At 43.7% G+C, this 20,337-nt stretch overlaps 1 protein-coding gene across 1 annotated transcript in view; it reads left to right on the forward strand.

The window, feature by feature from the left end:
• The window catches only part of LOC142312879 (uncharacterized), a 266,832-nt gene that overhangs the window by 33,652 nt on the left and 212,843 nt on the right, over positions 1 to 20,337 (forward strand). The window contains exon 8 of the mRNA XM_075351863.1: positions 6,576 to 6,823. Within this exon, the coding sequence (XP_075207978.1) occupies positions 6,576 to 6,823 (248 nt within the window). The remainder of the gene's footprint in view (positions 1 to 6,575; positions 6,824 to 20,337) is intronic.

Genomic DNA, 20,337 nt, shown 5'->3' on the forward strand with positions numbered 1-20,337 from the left:
CAGAGTCTTATGCTCCTCAGTCCTCAGGCGGTAATGGTGGGACATCATCAAAGGTGGGATGCACAGTCGTCTTCTGGTCCACATGCTTAGATATCATCGTCCTGGCACAAAGTATCGGGTAGAAAAGGGAAAACAGCCATCTCCCGGTCTCAGGCAGGTCCGACATCTCTTTGTAGTGGAATGCATGGATCTTCGTCCGAAAGAAAAAGAGTGAGAGAAGAGAGAGGAAGAGAGAGAGAGAGAAAGATTGAGAAGAGAGGAAGAGAGAGAAAGATTGAGAAAAGAGAGAGGGAAAGAGGAGAGAGAGAAAAAGAAAAGAGAGGAAAATCTAGATCTGGTTGGATCTGGAGGAGAAAACTCAAAAACGTATATTAGGCAAATGTTTAAACAAACAACAAGCTTAGTTGAAGTATCTGGGGGTACTTCTAAACAGGATTTCATAGGGTCTCAACCTAGTGGTCCCTGCTGGGGTGTGTCTGACACTGAACAATTCAAGGGGAAGACTCTCATGCCCTTGCCTTCTACACTGCCCCATCTTCCCAACCTTCCCTCTATTCTGTGGCTGGTATGGGGTGTGTAGAGTCAGTTCTGTGTCTAAGGCCTGCCATATCTCTTTGGCTGGCAGTGAAAGCAGGTCACTAGCCACTTTCTATGGTCTCCGGGAGCCCACAGCTGCACCCTATCTCAGTCCTCTTCTTCTTCTGAGACTTGCTCTTGTAGGGTCAGGGCAACATTTTCTCAAGACTTTCCATCTTTCCTTTCTTCTTCACATCGGGGTCATTCAAAGAACACAGATTGACTGACTGTTTCTCTCGTAAGTGGTCTTGGGACTTCTTTGGATGTTCTGTCAGTGAGGGCACTTCTCACTGCTTCCCTTGACTCCTCCAATGTAGGCCTCAACCCTGCTCACCGTGACTCTGTCTGGCAATAGCAAAGCTTCCATCCGTTCTTCTATGGCCTCATGGCGATGTACAGTTCCATTGGCAGTGATCAAGTCTCTTGTCCTCCACAGAGTAGATGCTGGCTGCCATCTTGCAGGCTTCAGCGAGAGCACATACATCTGCTTCTTCACAGACAGGCGTGCGGGTAGCGACTGCTCTATCAGCACAGCGTCTTCTGCTACCAGCACCATACCCATGTGGAACCGTCTTCTTGATGCACATCTTGATCCATCCGCAAAGGTGTTAAGTCAGGGTCCAAAGGTGTTAAGTCAGGGTCCAAAGGTGTATCCGTCACGGTATCGAATCCAGAGTTTCAGCTATGCCAGAGTCGACTACCTCTTCCACCAAGGTGTCAGAGGTGGGACACTCCCCCCTTGGAAGAGGGAGAAGTTCAGCAGGATTAAGGACCGCACACCGGGAGATGGTGACTTTGTCAGGGAGCAGTGATGTCATACGGGCACTGATCTTCAACTGGTGCTTTCGGTAGGTGTTCAATCTGGCTGAGTAGTGTTCAAAGGGCTGCTATCTTCTTCCATGGCAAACATGTAGAATGACTTCTGGGCTGGAGATGACGTGATGATACTCTTCAGGTAACTGTGACTGTTGCACATCTGTATGTGGGGTGATCTTGTAAGCTGCTAGATTCATCTCCATACGTCTTGCCATTTGGAGGAGGGTGTCCTGGTCTTTACCAGCTGTAGTTTACATGTGGGCTCTCGGAGACCTGATACAAAGGACTATACCCAGGTTTGTAAGAAAGAGCAATGGGTGTAACTTGGGGTCAGGAAAATACTGAAATTCTAAAAAACTAAGATCCCCTAAAACCCCGGAGAAAGAAAAGAGCACATGAGTGTTTGGAAACTACCAAGCAGCACCCCCTGACTACATATACACAACTAGGAAAAAGCAGTGGAGCGTATCTACTCTACCTCTCCTGTGCTGACCCTGTAACTGGGGGCCCTGCACTCTCCCTCATCCCGACGGTAGACCTGATGGTGGTCAGGGTCGGGCCTCCAGCGTATCCCTCTCTCCTGTCAGACCCTGCAAACTAAGACACAAAGGATTACTGGGTGCTGCCAACGAAAACCCTAATATATGTCAACTCCTGATGATCAATGTCCCCTTGGGACCACATGAACCTCCACCCTCTCTATCAGGGAACTCTTGTGCAAGATACCGGCAGGATAACATACAAGTGAAAATATCTCAAACCAGGCTAAGCATCAACTGCTATAGGCAGAAAAATATTCACTGTCCACCAGGACTAATAGTGAGCAGTCTATATGGTCTATTAAACACTGTATACTAGATACAGCAAAAACAAACATGCAAAAGTGAAGGGAAAAGTTTCCACAGGACTATCAGTAATAACCTCTGCTAAGGTTCATGAGTGGGAACACAATGGGGAACAACTGCATATATGACCAAAAACGGAGTGTGTGTGTTCCATGTCCCTGTCTCCCCCCTCTGCAGTCCCTGCTATGTCAGCAATAAACAGAGCAGTGACTTTGGCTGCTAAAACAAAAATAGGGAACTGGGTGTCGGCTGGACTAAAATGGCGTCTAAAGATGAACTATGTAGTGTCTGAGTTAAAACGTCCACTAAAGATAATTACCGATAAGAAACAGCCACTAAAAGAGGAAGTAGGTGTTGGCCAAAAATGGCGTCTGAAGAGTCCTGGGAGGGAGTGACATGTATTGTGACATCTACATTCAGGAGGTATTCAATCTGTCACCGGGAATATGGATTATATAGGGACCCCTGGGCTGACCCTGTAACTAGGGACCCTGTACTCGCCCTCATCTCGACGGTAGACCTGATGGTGGTCAGGGCCGAGCCTCCAGCGTATCCCTATCTCCTGTCAGACCCTGATAACTATCCCCATACCATACCCCACCCAGGGCAGAGTGACAGAAAGAAATCTACATTCAGAACAGAAAATAATGGGGTGGACTTGAGCACACAAGTCCACCCTATCTATCAGCTTATGTTTCTTGTTTCCTGTTTTCACAGACAGGTAAAATACACATAGTATATTCAGTGTCATCTAACCTCCCCCCCTTTGGGAGAATTCTCCATTTCAACATACGTACATTCACAGGACACTGAAATAGAAACTAACACTTCCTTTTTTTTTTTTTTCCTTTCCTTTTCAACCCTACGGTGTTATACACCAAAAACTGCGTACATTATACATAAAACATCTTCCAGTGTCACTTGGGTGATAAGGTACACGCACCCTCACTGTAAACCTGCAAACCTGGCTTCATTACTGGCCAGAAAAAATCCCCAGCTTTAATCTGGGTGAGCCTATACAAATCAGTTCTGGTGGTGGGGTGAATCATTGATTTTCTGCCAACGAAAACCCTAATATATGTCAACTCCTGATGATCAATGTCCCCTTGGGACCACATGAACCTCCACCCTCTCTATCAGGGAACTCTGACAGACAACAAGCTTAGTTGAAGTATCTGGGAGTACTTCTAAACAGGATTTCATAGGGTCTCAACCTAGTGGTCCCTGCTGGGGTGTGTCTGACACTGAACAATTCAAGGGGAAGACTCTCATGCCCTTGCCTTCTACACTGCCCCATCTTCCCAACCTTCCCTCTATTCTGTGGCTGGTATGGGGTGTGTAGAGTCAGTTCTGTGTCTAAGGCCTGCCATATCTTTGGCTGGCAGTGAAAGCAGGTCACTAGCCACTTTCCATGGTCTCCGGGAGCCCACAGCTGCACCCTATCTCAGTCCTCTTCTTCAGGATTGGAGAATGACTGACATGGTACTGATATTTAAAAAAGGTAAGAGGGTGGATCCAGACAACTACCGTCTGGAAAATCTGACATCAGTGGTGTGCAGGGTTTTGAGGGCATTTTAAGAGATGACATGCAACAATATATTAGAGAGAATAATATAATAACTGATAACCAGCATGGATTCATGAAAGATAAGTCGTGTCTGACCAACCTGTTGGGTTTCTATGAGGCGGTCAGTATAAGTCTTAATATTAGTAATGCAGCTGATGTGATTTATTTGGACTTTGCAAAGGCATTTGATACTGTGCCACATAAGTCTTGTAATGAAGCTCCAGAAGCAAGGACTAGAGGAAACTATATGCTACTGGGTAAGGAATTGGCTAAAAGATAGGAAACAAAGAGTAGTCATACATTTTTACATTCTCTAAATGGGCTATAGTCAGCAGTGGGGTACTGCAGGGATCTGTGCTAGGACAGATTCTTTTTAATCTCTTTATTAATTACCTTGTGGATGGGATTGATAGTAAAGTGTCAGTCTTTGCTGATGACACCAAACTATGTAGGATATTAAAAACTGACCTTGATCGTACAATATTACAAAACAATCTGGATAAGATGTCAAAATGGGCAGACACTTGGCAAATTAAATTTAATGTTCATAAATGGAAAGTAATGCACCTAGGTTGGAGTAATCCTATTGATGCATATACGTTAAATGGAGGTAAACTTGGGATTACAAAATAGGAGAAATACTTGGTTACAAGTAAGCTGAGCAGCAGTCCTCGATGTCAAGTAGCTGCAAAAGCAACCAAGATTTTAAAGGGTATGAAAAGACAGATTAGATCCCAAGATCCCAATGTATTGTTACCCCTCTATAAATCACTTGTAAGGCCACATCTGGAATATGGGATTTAGTTTTGCTCTCCACATTTTAAAAAGGATATTCAGAAGTTAGAAGCAGTTCAAAGGCGTGCAACTAATACCTTCAAGGAATAGAAGGCCTCTTATATGATGAGCGGTTGAAAAAGTTGGATTTGTTTTAGTTTAGTAAAAAGATGTCTCAGAGGAGATCTCATTTGTATGTATAAATACATGAGTGGTCAATACAAATCACTGGTACTTCCAAAGACAAATACTAAGGACCAGCGGGCACTCACTGCAAGTGGAAAAAAGGCAATTCCAGCAGCTAAATAGGAAAGAGTTTTTAACAGTTAGAGCAGTCAGATTGTGGAATACCCTACCAAAAGAGGTAGTAATGGCAGACACTAGAACAGTTTTTAAAAAAGGGGTGGATGATTTCCTCAGTACACAACAACATTGTCAGTTATAAATGATCTAGTGACAATATGTATAATTGGTGGAGGAAGGTTGAACTAGATGGATCTAGGTATTTTTTTCAACCTGTAACATGAGGGGGTCTCCAAATGCGATATGACACCTGCAGACCATTCCATCAAAATCTATGCTCCAAATATGCCACATATGGGGTATCAGCATACTCAGGTGTAAATGCTCAACAAACTTGGGGTGTATTTTATCTTGTTACCCTTGTGAAAATGAAAAAAACTGAGGAACATTTCTAAGCCTTGCTGTCCGTTCAAACAGTGGCTTTCCGCCACATATGGGGCATCATTGTACAACAAATTGGACGGTGCACTTTCTCCTGTTACCCTTGCGAACATGCAATATTTGAGGCTAAAGTAACATTTTTGTTGGAAAAAGTAAAATTGTCATTCTTTCCTTTTATATTGCTTTAGTTCCTGTGAAGCACATGAAGGGTTAATAAACTTCTTGAATGTGGTAAAAAAATGGTTTGAAAAAATGTCGAAAAAATTTAAAGTACAGATTTTTCACAAACACTGAGTCCACTCCAAAGGCTCAACAAGTCGCAGCTTTTTCCACAGCTCAAATTAAGTTATTTAGTCAGGTACTTGGACCTTCCTAAACATTCTGCTGAACTTTTAGGCTCTAGACTAAAGCAAAAGGACCTGCTAGCTGATGGTACTTTGTTTTCATAGTACAGAAGCAGAGAAAAGGAATTCCTTACATAATTTTCTCATGTCGGTGCTCTAGTATATTGAAGTGATGTTCCTGGACTGATAGTAAAATGTAATATTCATTACAATGTGAGTGAGTGCAGAATATTGATTCATCCAAAAAAAAGTCTGAAAACTGCAACTGCACAATGGGAGCAAGTATCCTTCAGTGCCTATAAGGCATTTTGTGAATTTAAAGGAAAGCTATGAGAATTTAGACATTATTCTCAAGAAACTTAACTGTGAGCATCAAGGATGGTCATTATATGGTGATCTGATAGCTCTCGCTTTGCTCAAGAGACCATCGGGTCTAACCCCCTGTGAGTGCAGGTTGTTTTAAATCATCCCAGCTACATGTTTATCCAAAATTCGCTTGAAGATTTTCATTGATGAAGAGCTCACTACCTCCCATGATAGCCTGTTCCACTCCCAGACTGCCATCACTGTCAGAAAGTGTTTCCTAATGTCTAATCTAAATCTCCTTCCTTTTAGTTTTATCCCATTGCTTCTTGTACTTCTTTGTGTTAATGAGAATAGGGTAGTTCCCTCTGCACTGTGACAACCTTTCAGATATTTGTAGACTGCTATTAAGTCTCCTCTCAGTCTTCTCTTTTGCAAACTAAACATTCCTAGTTCTTTTAGTTGGTTTTCATAGGACATAGTTTGCAGATCTTTTCCCATCTTGATTGCTCTTCTCTGGACTTGCTCCAATATATTGATGTCTTTCTTGAATTGGGGCGCCCAGAAGTACCCATGCTTTTTGTGTGAATAGGACAGCTGGGATAGGACTCATCACTCGATCAAAAAAAGTTGGCCAATGTGAACATCTTTGTAACTCTGACTCAGGAACATGGTTCCAGAAAGTTTAATTGATCCCACTAAAGTTCTCCTGCCACCACTCCATGTTAAGCTTGGACGGATGAAGCTGTTTGTGAAAGTTCTACCGAAAGAAGAAGAGCCTTTGAAGTACCTGGGTACCAAGTTTCTGGGACTGTCCAAAGAAAAACAGAAGGAAGGCATTTTTGTGGGTCTGGATATTCGGAAATTCATGAAGGATGAAGTGTTCAAAACAAAAATAAAAGCTGTTGAGAAAAGTCATGAAGAAATTTCTAGGCAACAACAAAGATCGAAAATTTAAGTCCATAACGGTGAACATTTGAAACGTTTCAAAGCCTTGGGTTGTGTGATGAATTTGAAGTTACATTTTTTTACATTCCAATTTCAACTACTTTCCTGAAAACCTTGATGAAGTTAGGGAAGAGCAAGAAGAAAGATTTCATCAGGATATCGAGGAGATGAAATGACGCAAAGTAGATGGAATGTGAACATGATGGGGTATGACTACTGGATGCTTCACAAAGAAGATCCGAAGGTTTTGTGTAAGGGAAAATTATCAAGAGAAGCTTTGAAGAGAAAAGGAAAAGGTGCAGGAATTAATTTTCATATATAGTAGCTGTACTACCCGGCTTCACCTGGGTTAATAACTGTTGTTAACAAAATAGAATGTATTAACAAAAATTAATTCTGCACACAAAAACCACAGAACAAATAGATAGAAATGTAAGTATTAAAGGGCAAAAACTAAGCTAATAGAAGCATTTCACATATATTTCAACACCACAGATATTCAACACAGATTTAACTAAATTGGCCAAGTAATGTGCTCCGTCTGTCTCTTTCCAGGTCTGTCTCTTTCCCCGTCTGTCTCTTTCCCCGTCTGCCTGTCTGTCTCTCTTTTTTTTGTCTGTCTCTATCTCTCTGTTTCTTTCCCCCATCTGTCTCTTTCTAGGTCTGTCTCTTTCCTAGGTCTGTCTCTTTCCCCGTGTCTCCCCATCTCTTTGTCTGTCTTTTCCTGTCTGTCTCTTTCCCTGTCTGCCTGTCTCTGTCTGTCTCTTTCCCCATCTGTTTCTATCAAGGTCTGTGTCTTTCCCCATCTATCTTTGTCTGTCTCTCTGGTTGTCTCCTCCTTCCCTGTCTGCCTGTCACTGTCTGCATGTCTGTCTGTCTCTTTCCCCATCTGTCTCTTTCCCCATCTGTCTCTTTCCCCATCTGTCACTTTCCTGGTCTGTCTCTTTCCAGGTCTGTTTCTTTCCAGGTCTGTTTCTTTCCAGGTCTGTCTCTTTCCAGGTCTGTCTCTTTTCAGGTCTGTCTCTCTGTCTCTTTCCAGGTCTGTCTGTCTCCCCACTGACATCTTATTACCTCACATATAAGCTTCTTATACTATGAATGTCTTTTGTTCCTATAGCAACCAATCACAGCTCCTACTAATAACCTGTAGTTCCAGGCTCCATTTACTTTAATGGAGCCATGTTTTTTGGAGAGTAACTGTAAAGCGCGGGGTTACATTTTCCTGTCAAAACATAGTCTACGACGTTCCCTGGGTCACATGAGGTATCTGTGCAAAATTTCGTGATTGTAAATGCGATGGTGCGGATACACTTTTCGTTTCACTTTTTCCCCATTATGTAGATAGGGGCAAAATTGATTGGTAAATTGGAACGAGCGGGGTTAAAATTTCTCCTCACAACATAGCCTATGACGTTCTCGGGGTCCAGAAGTGTGAGTGTGCAAAATGTTGTGGCTGTAGCTGCAACGGTGCAGATGCCAATCCCGGACATACACACACACACACACACACATACTGTACATACATACATACATACATACACACATTCAGCTTTTTATAATATATATACACACAGTATATGTATATGTGTGTGTATATATATATATATATATATATATATATATATATATATATATATATTATATATATATATACACACACACACACACACACGATCAAAATGAGAGAACATTGTTCGGAGAACAGTATTTCACAAAAGATCCAAAGTTTATCAACATTAAACCTTAATTTTGCCCAAAACGAGATGATCATAATTAGAGAACAGCAATGACTGTAGCACAGAGAAAGATTCTAAGTACATTTTCTGAAGGTAACAACAGACTCTGTGAAGGCCTAGGCTATGAATCGTTTGTCCAGTATAATAATAAGATGATCTGTCCTTTGAATGTTTTATGTATTGCTTCTCCACATATACCTAATTGAAATATTAACGGAATAACCAAAACAAATTATGCTCAGGGCTAAGTAGAATTAAGTTTTAGTTCATGAATAAGTAACTGACATTCATGAATAGAAGAGCTACTTATCTGTAGTTTCAAATAGGTAACTAACATTCTTCTTTTCATAGAAGAATGCTTATCTGTAGTTTCAGATAAGTACCTGACATTCATGAATAGAAGAGATTACTCATCTGTAGTTTCAAATAAGTAACTGACATTGTTCTATTCATAGACTCGTCTATGCCTAGACACACCTGAAATGCTTTACTAAAGAATGTTACTCAAACAAGGGAATGAGTTAAACCCAAGCTAATTGGTTGGTTAAGAGACAATGCAGAAAAACTGTGTAAAAATGTTATGCTTTGAATACAAGGGTCAGAAGAGTACTGCTTCTCCAAAATAGAGATACGTCAATGTGTGGTAATTTTCCTGTTTTATATACATCTGCGCAGTTCTGATTAGGAATCCTCTTCCGAGACCCTGAGAGGGATCCCTGGAGGTCTCCCCTAACAACTCCAATCAATAGGAAGTGTACAGGCCATTGCTTTGAATGTCTTGAGCACATCTGTGGCCACAGGACATCACTAGTCTCTCAGACTGCTCTGGTGTGATTTTGGTCCACTCTCCTTCCAGTCTCTTCCACAGTTCTTTGACTGCTGTGGATTTCTTGGCCATAACTTTGTCACCAAGGATTTTCCAGAGGTTCTCTTTTGGGTTTAGATCAGGACTCTGGTCTCGCCATTTCATTGTTTCAAGGAACTGCTTTACCCATTTTGCTATATGCTAGGGAGCATTATCCTGCATGAAAATTGCTGGCTGACTGAGTGATGAACGCAAGTAAAGAACCACGTGTTGTTGAAGAAGGTTCTGATACTCACTTGCATTCACTTTGCCATGTAGCTGTATGAGAGGTCCGACGCCTGCTGCAGAAAATATTCCTCAAACCATGACACTTTCTCCACCACCTTTCACTGACTTCAAACCACACTTTGGGTTCAGTCTTTCACAAGTTTGTCGACGAACATAATGTTTCCCATCAGACTCAAATAAATAAACTTGCTTTCAACACTAAAATAAACTGTGGGCCACTTCACCTCTGTCCACACAACATGCTCCTCACCAAAAGTAAGTCTAGCCTTTTGACTCTTTCTGCTAATGAGAGGTTTGGTCACTGCAGAGTGGGCTTTCAGTCCAAATGCTCTTAAACGTCATGACACTGTGACAACACAGATCCTTACCCTGTTTAATGCTGAACAGGTAAGCAATTGCAGCTGCAGTGTTGAAACGATTACCCATGAAGATTCTCTGCATTATCCGGTCCTCTCTTGCATTTGTCTTTTGAGGGCAACCAGCCTTCTTGGGGGACTTGAAAAAGTTTGTGATGTTGTAAAGATGGAATATTCTTGAAATCACAGACTTAGAACGACCAACTTCTCTTGCTATGGCTGATAGGGTCACCCCTTTGGCCTTCATCTGGACAACCTGCTGCCAGAGGGTTTTCAAAAAAATTGTTTAAAAGAACTGAAGTCCTCAGTGGTTGATACCTTTTAATGGCTAACTGAAAAGATGGTAATAATAGCAAGCTTTCAAGACTACTCAGGTCTCTTCATCAGGCATGGTATAACACAAAATCTGAAGAGTCACATATTTATACACAACAGGACATAGAATAGTGCAGTGTGAGAAAAAAAAAAAAAGAAAAACAAGTTATTGAAACAGAACTCTCACTATGGCAGGGGGGCAAACTGTTGTGGCCATAAATATTGCTGCAGTTCAGTGTGAAAGTTTTATTGTCCTCTGATCAGGGTCTGAAAACAAGTTATATGAAACTTTTTTTTTTTCTTACTGCACTATTCTATGTCCTGTTGTGTATAAATATGTGACTCTTCAGATTTTGTGTTATACCATGCCTGATGAAGAGACCTGAGTAGTCTCGAAAGCTTGCTATTATTGCCATCTTTTCAGTTAGCCATTAAAAGGTATCAACCACTGAGGACTTCAGTTCTTTGAAACAATTTTTTATCTCTAGTGGCTAACACGGTACAAAGATATATTTTCCCTGTATCAAAATAGAGGGTTTTCAGTCACTTTCTTGCAAAGTCAGTGCAAACTGGAAAGTTAGGCTGCCAGTTACATAGGGTTTGAAAGATAATTAAGGAAATTAGCACCAGCTGCCAGATTAACACCAATAACTTGCAGGTATCTGAAAGTGTTCTCTAATTTTGATCCACGTTTTTTTCATTTATCTCATTTACATATTTATTTCCAATAAGTTCAATTTATAAAATAAGCTTATAATGCTGCTAGTTTACTCATGTTAGGATATAATTACTCAGGACTACACAAGGACCGCATCATTTAGGAAATTGTGTTTTGTTCTCTAATTTTGATCTCTAATGTATATAACATTTTTGGCTGCAATAAATATTTTTCTTCTTCATCTCTCTTGAAGGTAATTTCACAAGCGTTTTGTGTAAAATCCATACATATTGGTTAAAAATAGAATCAGTCATTGGATTTGAAACAATTTTCATAAACCCAAATGTTGCATACCCATGTTATTACTGTTGTTTGAGATTGATTTCAGTGATCCGAAGAGCCGTGAGACACAATACTGTCCAGGAGGTCATATGAAAATCATAAATTATATCTTTATGACACTTCAATCCAATTTGGTTAATAATTTGGAACACAGTGTATACACACGTTTCCGCTCCACATACATCGCACACCGCTTTGGTCCGTACATATGATACATGCACACGTCTCAACTCAACGCATATGGCTCTGTTCTGTACACTTCCTACATGTACAAGGCTCCGCTCCGTACACATCGTACACACACGTCTTCTCTACACACACGTCGTACACACACATCTCCACATACGTCGTACACACATGGCTTCTCTACACACACACGTTGAACACACACATCTCCACATACGTCGTACACACATGGCTTCTCTACACACACGTTGTACACACACTGCTTCTCTACACACACACACATCGTACACACATGCTTCTCTACATACATGTCGTGCACACACGGCTTCTCAACACCCATGTCATACACACCCGTCTCCACTCCACATACGTCGTACACACACGGCTTCTCTACACACACACACACCGCTTCTCTACACACATACGTCATACACACAGCTTCTCTACACATACGTCGTACACACACTACTTCTCTACACACATACTGTACACACACGTCTCTTCTACACACACGGCTTCTCTACACATACGTCGTACACACACGGCTTCTCTACACATACGTCGTACACACACAGCTTCTCTACACATACGTCGTACACACACAGCTTCTCTACACATACGTCGTACACACACTACTTCTCTACACTCATACTGTACACACACGTCTCTTCTACACACACGGCTTCTCTCCACATACATCGTACACACACGGCTTCTCTCCACACACGTTGTACACACACTGCTTCTCTACACACACACATCGTACACACATGCTTCTCTACATACATGTCGTGCACACACGGCTTCTCAACACCCATGTCATACACACCCGTCTCCACTCCACATACGTCGTACACACACGGCTTCTCTACACACACACACACCGCTTCTCTACACACATACGTCATACACACACAGCTTCTCTACACATACGTCGTACACACACTACTTCTCTACACACATACTGTACACACACGTCTCTTCTACACACACGGCTTCTCTACACATACGTCGTACACACACGGCTTCTCTACACATACGTCGTACACACACAGCTTCTCTACACATACGTCGTACACACACAGCTTCTCTACACACACGTCGTACACACACGGCTTCTCTACACATGCGTTGTACATACAAGGGTCCTCTCCGTACACATGCCATTCTGCTTTGTACATACACGCTTCCGCGCCATACACATCATACACACACACACACACACACACACACACACACACACACACACACACACACACACACACACACACGGCTCTGCTACATCCACACTGTAAGCCCCTCCTGACCTCACACATAACCTTCCCCTCATCCATCCCCATGACACCCAGCACAGCAGAGTCCTGCATACACTGAGGAGCTGATCATGTGACCCCTGACTCCTCCCCTCCATGTGACATCATCACAGGTCCTGTAAGCACAGAGCAGCCATATATCTAGTGTGCGGCTCTGCAGGTGGAGGTATGTGGAGATTCCCCATTGTTGGACATATTAACCCCCTCAGTACTTGCTATTCTTACATACCACGTGCCATAATATCTTTTTTTCTTGGCTCTATTCGTGGTTTACATACATTTGATTAAAACCTTTACCTTATTGATTTTCCTTAGAGCCCAATCAGTTATTTTCTTTTATTTACCATCTATATGTATGTTACATTTTTTTTGTATTTTTGTTTATATATAGAATATAAATGAACATTTATTCGTTGTGTGTGGTGGGGCATGAGAGGATAGAAAACATCAGAAATTCTCCTAACCACCATCCATGGTAACAAATTATTATGGCGGTCCTGATCCAGTGGCTAGCTTCATATTGAGCTGGATGGGCGAGCGTGTTCACTGTCGCTCCATTCATTATATATTGGATAATTGGACTGATGGAGTTAGATGAGTAAAGTAACACATAAGTGTTGATCAAGCCTGAAGCCTCATGAACACATGAATTTGTAGGATCAGAGCTTTATCCCTTTCATAATATAGTGATTTCCTGCTTTTTTGCTTTCAATTTTCCCTCCCATCCCATAATGTTTCTCCCTAAACTGGCAGATGAACTAACAGCACCTTGGCTATATTCGAAACACACACACACACACACGCTAACTGCCGTGAGATGAAAGTGTTTATAATCATACTCAGCTCTGCTCTATACTAGCTGCAGAGATCAGGACTGTCTGTCACTACATGTCTCACAAGTGAGAGCATGCTCTTCTGACTTTTTGGGGTATTTTTCTTTTTTACTTTACATAAAAAACCTGCTTATAATTGCACAACATCATGCATGAAGTACATGCACACAGAGAAGAATCTCTGATAATATCCCCTTAGACTTATAATTATTTATACCCTAAACTTTACAAGCTAATATCTCCGCAATAGAGATAAGAAATTAAAAATCTATTCTATTATGTAACATGCTTGTAAGATGGTGGTCGAGTTCCTACCCCTGAAGACACTAAGGGTACTTTCACACTTCCGTTTGTTTTGTTTTTTTTGCGCAATCCGCTGTCTTGGGAATCAGCAGAATCCGTTAACATATTCCGCTGTTTCCCATAGACTTGCATTGATGACGGATTGTGCCAAAAGTACCTGTGTTGCTTCCGTTGGCCGACGCTCCGTTGCTTCCGCCGAGCAGAAGCAACGCTGAATGTAACGTTATTTGCTTGCGTCAAAATGACGCCGACCAGCGGATTCCGTTGCTTCCGTTAAAATTTATAATGGCTCCCTATGGTAGCGGATTCTGTTGCAAAGTGCTTTACAACGGAATCCGCTGCTGGATTCCGCTAATTTTACTGAGCATGCCCAGAATGAAAAAAATGAAAAAAAAAAACAAAAATCAGAACTGACGCATTCCGTTAGACAGACGCCTAACAGACACCAAATGGATGCAACGGGTCCGTTATTTCACAGGAATCAGCTAACGTATTCCTGTGAAATAATGGATCCGTTGCATCCGTTGACACCACAAAAATAACGGATGCGTCAAAACGACGCAGCAACGGACCCAGCGGATTTCGCCCAACGGAAGTGTGAAACTAGCCTAAGGCTGTTCTTAAATATATACATGTGATAAGATATAAAGTGGATAGTGTAAGGTATTGTAATGTATAAGATGTAGCAGAGTAGAGAATGTTACTATGTAGAGGGGTAGCGGTGTTGAAGATGTAATGTACAGTATGTGTATTGGTATAAGGTGTAATGTTATGTAGTATAGAATGTATAATGCTTAATAAGGTATTATGTAGCTGAAAAGTTAAATCTGCCCGGTGACAGACAGATGACAGTGGGATTCTAGGTTTAGCCAATAGGGAAAGAGCTAGTGCTGAGGGAGAGAAACGGTTGCTGTGGAAACGTCAGTTAGGGCCCAGCCTGTGACAGGAACAGACCTCAGGTCTGAGGAGAAGTAGAGCCGCATGATATGGGTGTCATGAAGAGAGGGAGACCATGACATTGAATAGTGTGACCGAGGAAAAGAGGGAACAACTGAGAAAGAGAAGATTACTGTGACACAGTGATCTAGTGGAGCTGGGTCAGCGCACTAACTGATGGAACAAGCGACAGAGAGACGAGTCCTGGTGCAAGACAGAGCAGGACAAGGAACGACATGAGTGTCTTAAGCAGGTGTCCCTGAGGCGTCTTCAGTAGCTTATAACTTGGTCCAGCCATATTGGCGATACCCCTCTAGGAGGGAGAAGACGTGGGACTGCTTGAGGAGGAGAATGACTTCTAAGGACTGTGATGGGGTACTAGGCTTGGTAGTGAAGGGAAGAAAAGGACTTATGGACGTTGTAACGACTAAAATGAAGAATGTGTGCTTAATGATCCTCTGTGATACTGAAATGTGCAAGAAGATTTGTGTCCGCCATCTTATGTATGTTGTTGTTACCAAGTTAACGTTCAGTAAAACAATATTTTTTTATGAACTTGTGGTCGTCTCCCTCAATGAACTGTAATCTATCTTATTAAACGAGTTCAGTTGGTGATGCTGGCTGAAAAGAGAGCATGTCTGTGTTCTTTGTCTTATATACATTGATATATATATATTGGCACCGATACACAGCTAATATGGCATCGTCTCTGGATATCCCAAATGAGGACTCCATTAGCAGTCTTCAACGCAAATTCCTCCCTTGACACCATCTGGTCCTGGCCAGCCAAAACCACCGGCAACATGCGGCCTGCAAATGCATATAGCCTCTGGAGTGAACAACCACACACCCAGCCAGGACCTCCATTTTCATGTAGCGTGCCGGGGTGCAAGAGACGATTACCTCGCCCATGACTACCACCCCACGCCACGTTACATGCTCAAACTGGTGAAAGATCCCACTTTAAATAAGGTGTATGGCTCACGATTCCTGCACTCTGTTTTCAGGACATTTTGGGCTGTAAATTGCATAAATGATAGCTCAGTCACCCAACCTGGAGCTGAGATGTACTTGGCTGTGTTTTAAGTGACATCTCAGTTGTCCACTCTTAGGGGTACTTCGCACGTTGCGACATCACTACTGCAATATCGTCGGGGTCAAATCGAAAGTGATGCACATCCGGCGCAACGTAACGACGTCGCAACGTGTAAAGCCTAGGTTAGAAGATGAACGAGTGTGAAACAGAAATCGCTGATCTGTGTCACGTCGTTCATTTTCATAATGTTGGTGCGTCCGCAGGTACGCTGTTGTTTGTCGTTCCTGCAGCTCCACACATCGCTGTGTGTGAAGCCGCAGGACCGACAAACATCTCCTTACCTGCGCCCACCAGCAATGCGATAGGGAGAGGGTGGGCGGGATGTTTACATCCCGTTCATCTCCGCCCCTCCGCTTCTATTGGCCACCTGCCGTGTGACGTCGCTGTGACGCCGCACGACCCGCCCCCTTAGGAAGGAGGCGGGTTGCCGGCCACAGCGACGTCACAGGGCAGGTAAGTGCGTGTGAAGCTGCCGTAGCGATAATGTTCGCTACGGCAGCTATCACAAGTTATCGCATGTGCGACGGGGGAGGGTACTATCGCGCTCAGCATCGCTATCATCGGCTAGTACCCCTTACTCTGGGAGGTGCTGGGTATTTGCAGGTGTTTTCTTTTTCCTGTAATTGCCCAGCTTTTTAGCTGAGCAGTTTTTCCCAGTGCACTGCCACGTTTAGCTTTTTTTTTTTTATCTGTTCTCTGTATTTTATCTTTTGCTAACTGACCTTTGACTTTGTTTGCCCATCCTTTTGCCTTGTCCCTCTGTTCTGATTTGATACCCTCCAGGCATTCTGACTCCTGACTGTGATCTGACTATGCCTGTCATAATAGGAATGGGGAAGTAGAACACATACGGCAACAGGGCAAGGAAGGGAGACCCTGTGTCTAGGGAAGGGGGAGATGGTGACCCCTGACCAAATCATCCTGCTGTGGAAAAACATCTCTTTAAAGAGAAAAAAGCCTGGTGGGTGGAATCTGACCATTTAGAGAAATCTGACCCTTTTTTGTCATGTCAAAGAGAGGTTTCATAATTAACAAAATTTCCAGTAAAAATTGGTAAACCCTAGAAAGCGTTGTAAAGGTTTTAGGTTTTCTGGATGATCCTAGTCAAGTACAGTACGGACCTTTTCTTGATCCATCCGAAACCCCAAAGACGTCAACAGGTATCCCAAAAACTACCCTTCTCGGACAGCAAAAACACAGTTCTCCAGTTTGGCATACCGTTTATCTCTTAAAATCTGTAATACTTGCTTAACCTGTATCTCATGTGTCTCCACATCGGGTGAGTTGATCAAGATATCATCCAAATAAATCACCACAAACCTGGCCACCAAATGATGAAAAATATTCACAAAATGCGGGAAAATGATGTGGGCGTTAGTGAGACCACATGGCATGACCAGACTTTAAAAATATGTGTATTCAAAAGTCATCTTCCAGCATCCCCTTCCCTTATTCTAACCAGATTGTAGGCCCCCTTAAGTCTTGGGAGAACCATTTAGCTCCCACAATCTGGTTGACTAAATCAGGAATAAGAGGAAGAGGATATGAGTCTCGGACGGTCTAGGGCGGAGACAACCATCTTTCTTCTTCACGAAGAAGAATCCTGCCGCCATGGGCGAAGAGGTCAGTCTGATATGTACCTCTCCAAAATCTCAACAATCTAATCTTTCATGGCTTGTCTCTCTGAACCAGAAAGATTATCCAGTCTTACTTTGGGTAGTTTTGCTCCAGGAAGCAGATTAATGAGGCAGTCGTATACACGATAGGGGAGGCAAATCCTGACACCCCCTCTTTGAAAATACATCCTTAAAACCAGACAAAACTGTAGGTATGGTCTCCGTAGATTCCGCCGAGAGATTAGTGATTAAGCAGCTATCAAGACAGTAATTTCCCCACTCCACATTTTCCCTGGATTGGCAATCCACTACAGGATTATATTTCACCAACCAGGGTAGACCCAGTACTATAGAAGTGGGAAGGCCCTCTAGGACATAATAGGAAATTTCGTCATAATGAAGGGGTCCTACCCTTAAGGCCCCGTCACACACAGAGATAAATCTTTGGCAGATCTGTGGTTGCAGTGAAATCATGGACATATTGTTCCATTTGTACACAGCCACAAACCTGGCACTGATTGTCCACAATTTCACTGCAACCACAGATCTGCCGCAGATTTATCTCTGTGTGTGACAGGGCCTTAAGTCTAATATCATGCACAATCTTTGTCAGGCAGCCCTAAGGAAGCGGCGCTGAGTTAATGGCATATATGGAGATGAGTTTAGTTAACATACTGCAGGTAAGCCTAAAGGCTGCTTCACACGGTACGACCGATTGTGCGATTTCACAATCGATCGTACCTGCCCCCGGCCTTTTTGCGTCACGGGCAAATCGCTGCCCGTGTCGCACAAAGTTAGTTACCCCCGTCACACATACTTACCTCTCGTGCGACCTCGCTGTGGGCGGCGAACGTCCACTTCCTGGAGTGGGAGGGACGTTCGGCGTCACAGCGACGTCACACGGCCGCCGGCCAATAGAAGCGGAGGGGCGGAGATGAGCGGGACGTAAACATCCCGCCCACCTCCTTCCTTCCACATAGAGCCGGCGGCGGCCGCGGGAGGCAGGTGAGCTGCTCATCGTTCTCGTGGTGTCACACGGAGCGGCGTGTGCTACCACGGAAACGATGGTCAACTAAATCAAACGATATTATGGAACCTAGCGAGCAGTACCCGACTCACGATTTGTGAGCGATACTGCGTCGCTAGGAGGTGTCACACAGGCCGGCATCGCCAGCGATGCCGGATGTGCGTCACAAAAACCGTGACCCCGACGATCTATCGCACGATAGATTGGTGTAAAGCACCCTTAAGCCATACATTTTTGAACTGGCTATTTTTTACCCTGCGACCTCGGTCATCAGGGAATGAGTTCCAGCAGTTGGGAATACTTATGTCTCTACTGCGAGAGGTCTTCAGACTGGGGCATTTTCATTGTTTCCACAAGTGCAGAACTCTCTTCAGTTGAAACCTTTTTTGATGCATTAGGGATGATCTATGATGAACCTGACTTGGTCCAGGTGGCGGAGCCAAAGATCATAGACCTAATGCAGGGGAGTCAAACCACTGAGGACTATAGTTCTGAGATCTGTCAATGGTCCTCTGAAGCTCCCAAGTGCCAGTTCTTAAGAGCCCTCTCTGATATACTCTTAAGGATGGTCTGGCTATGAATACTCCACCTTGTTCCACGATGGAGGTCAAGACTTAAGCGAGCTTTACACGCTACGATATATCTAACGAGGTGTCAGCGGGGTCACGTCATAAGTGACACACATCCGGCATCGTTGGTGATATCGTAGCGTGTGACAGCAATGAACAAGCAGAAATACTCACCTTCTCGTTCATCGCTGACACGTTGCTCACTTTCTAAAAATTGAACGTCCTGTTGTTCATTGTTCCCGAGGCAGCACACATCGCTCCGTGTGACACCCCGGGAATGACAAACTGCAGCTTTCCTGCGTTCCGCCGGCAATGCTGAAGGAAGGAGGTGGGCGGGATGTTTACGTCCCGTTCATCTCCGCCCCTCCGCTTCTATTGGCCGGCCGCTGTGTGACGTCGCTGTGACGCCGAACGTCCCTCCCCCTTCAGGATGTGGATGTTCGCCGCCCACAGCGAGGTCATTTGGAAGGTAAGTACGTGTGACGGGGGGTTACAGCATTGTGCGGCACGGGCAAGAATTGCCCGTGCCGCACAAACGATGGGGGCGGGTGCGATCGCACGACTAATTGCAGCATGTAAAGCAGCCTTTAGGCTATTCATATATGGATCGTAGAATTTGAGAGAGAGGTAATGAACAACTGGGAGTCTGTTATTTTTTCTGGATCAATCCACGTACCTGTGGTGGAACCTATGGAGGTGGGAGTTGCTTAAGGGCCATTTAGAAGAGATGACATCACAGCCTTGGATTCTGCCTCTATTGTGGTCGCGCTGGATATTTCCTTAAGGATTGCTTGGCACACCCTCAAACAAGTAAGTCATCAGGAAAGCGTTTAAGTCTGGGTGATATCGGTAACGGTGTGTACCTACATCCTTGCCTCCTTGCAGGGACACGTTCGGACTCACCGCTGTGGCCGGGTCCCTCCACGCTGCCCGGCATACCTGCCTCTCCTCCTCGTGGGTTCTCCTACCTCGCCTCGTGGAGACTATGCACTCGTCACAGCGTATTCGGGAGCACTCCTAAGGAGTGCGAGTGCCCCTCTCTTAAAGGGCCAGCGCGCTACTCCCATGAAGTGCCTCCTAGCCTATTGCTCAGAGGCACTG

The sequence above is a fragment of the Anomaloglossus baeobatrachus genome, chromosome 5, assembly GCF_048569485.1.
Source record: "Anomaloglossus baeobatrachus isolate aAnoBae1 chromosome 5, aAnoBae1.hap1, whole genome shotgun sequence".
Lineage (NCBI taxonomy): Eukaryota > Metazoa > Chordata > Amphibia > Anura > Aromobatidae > Anomaloglossus > Anomaloglossus baeobatrachus.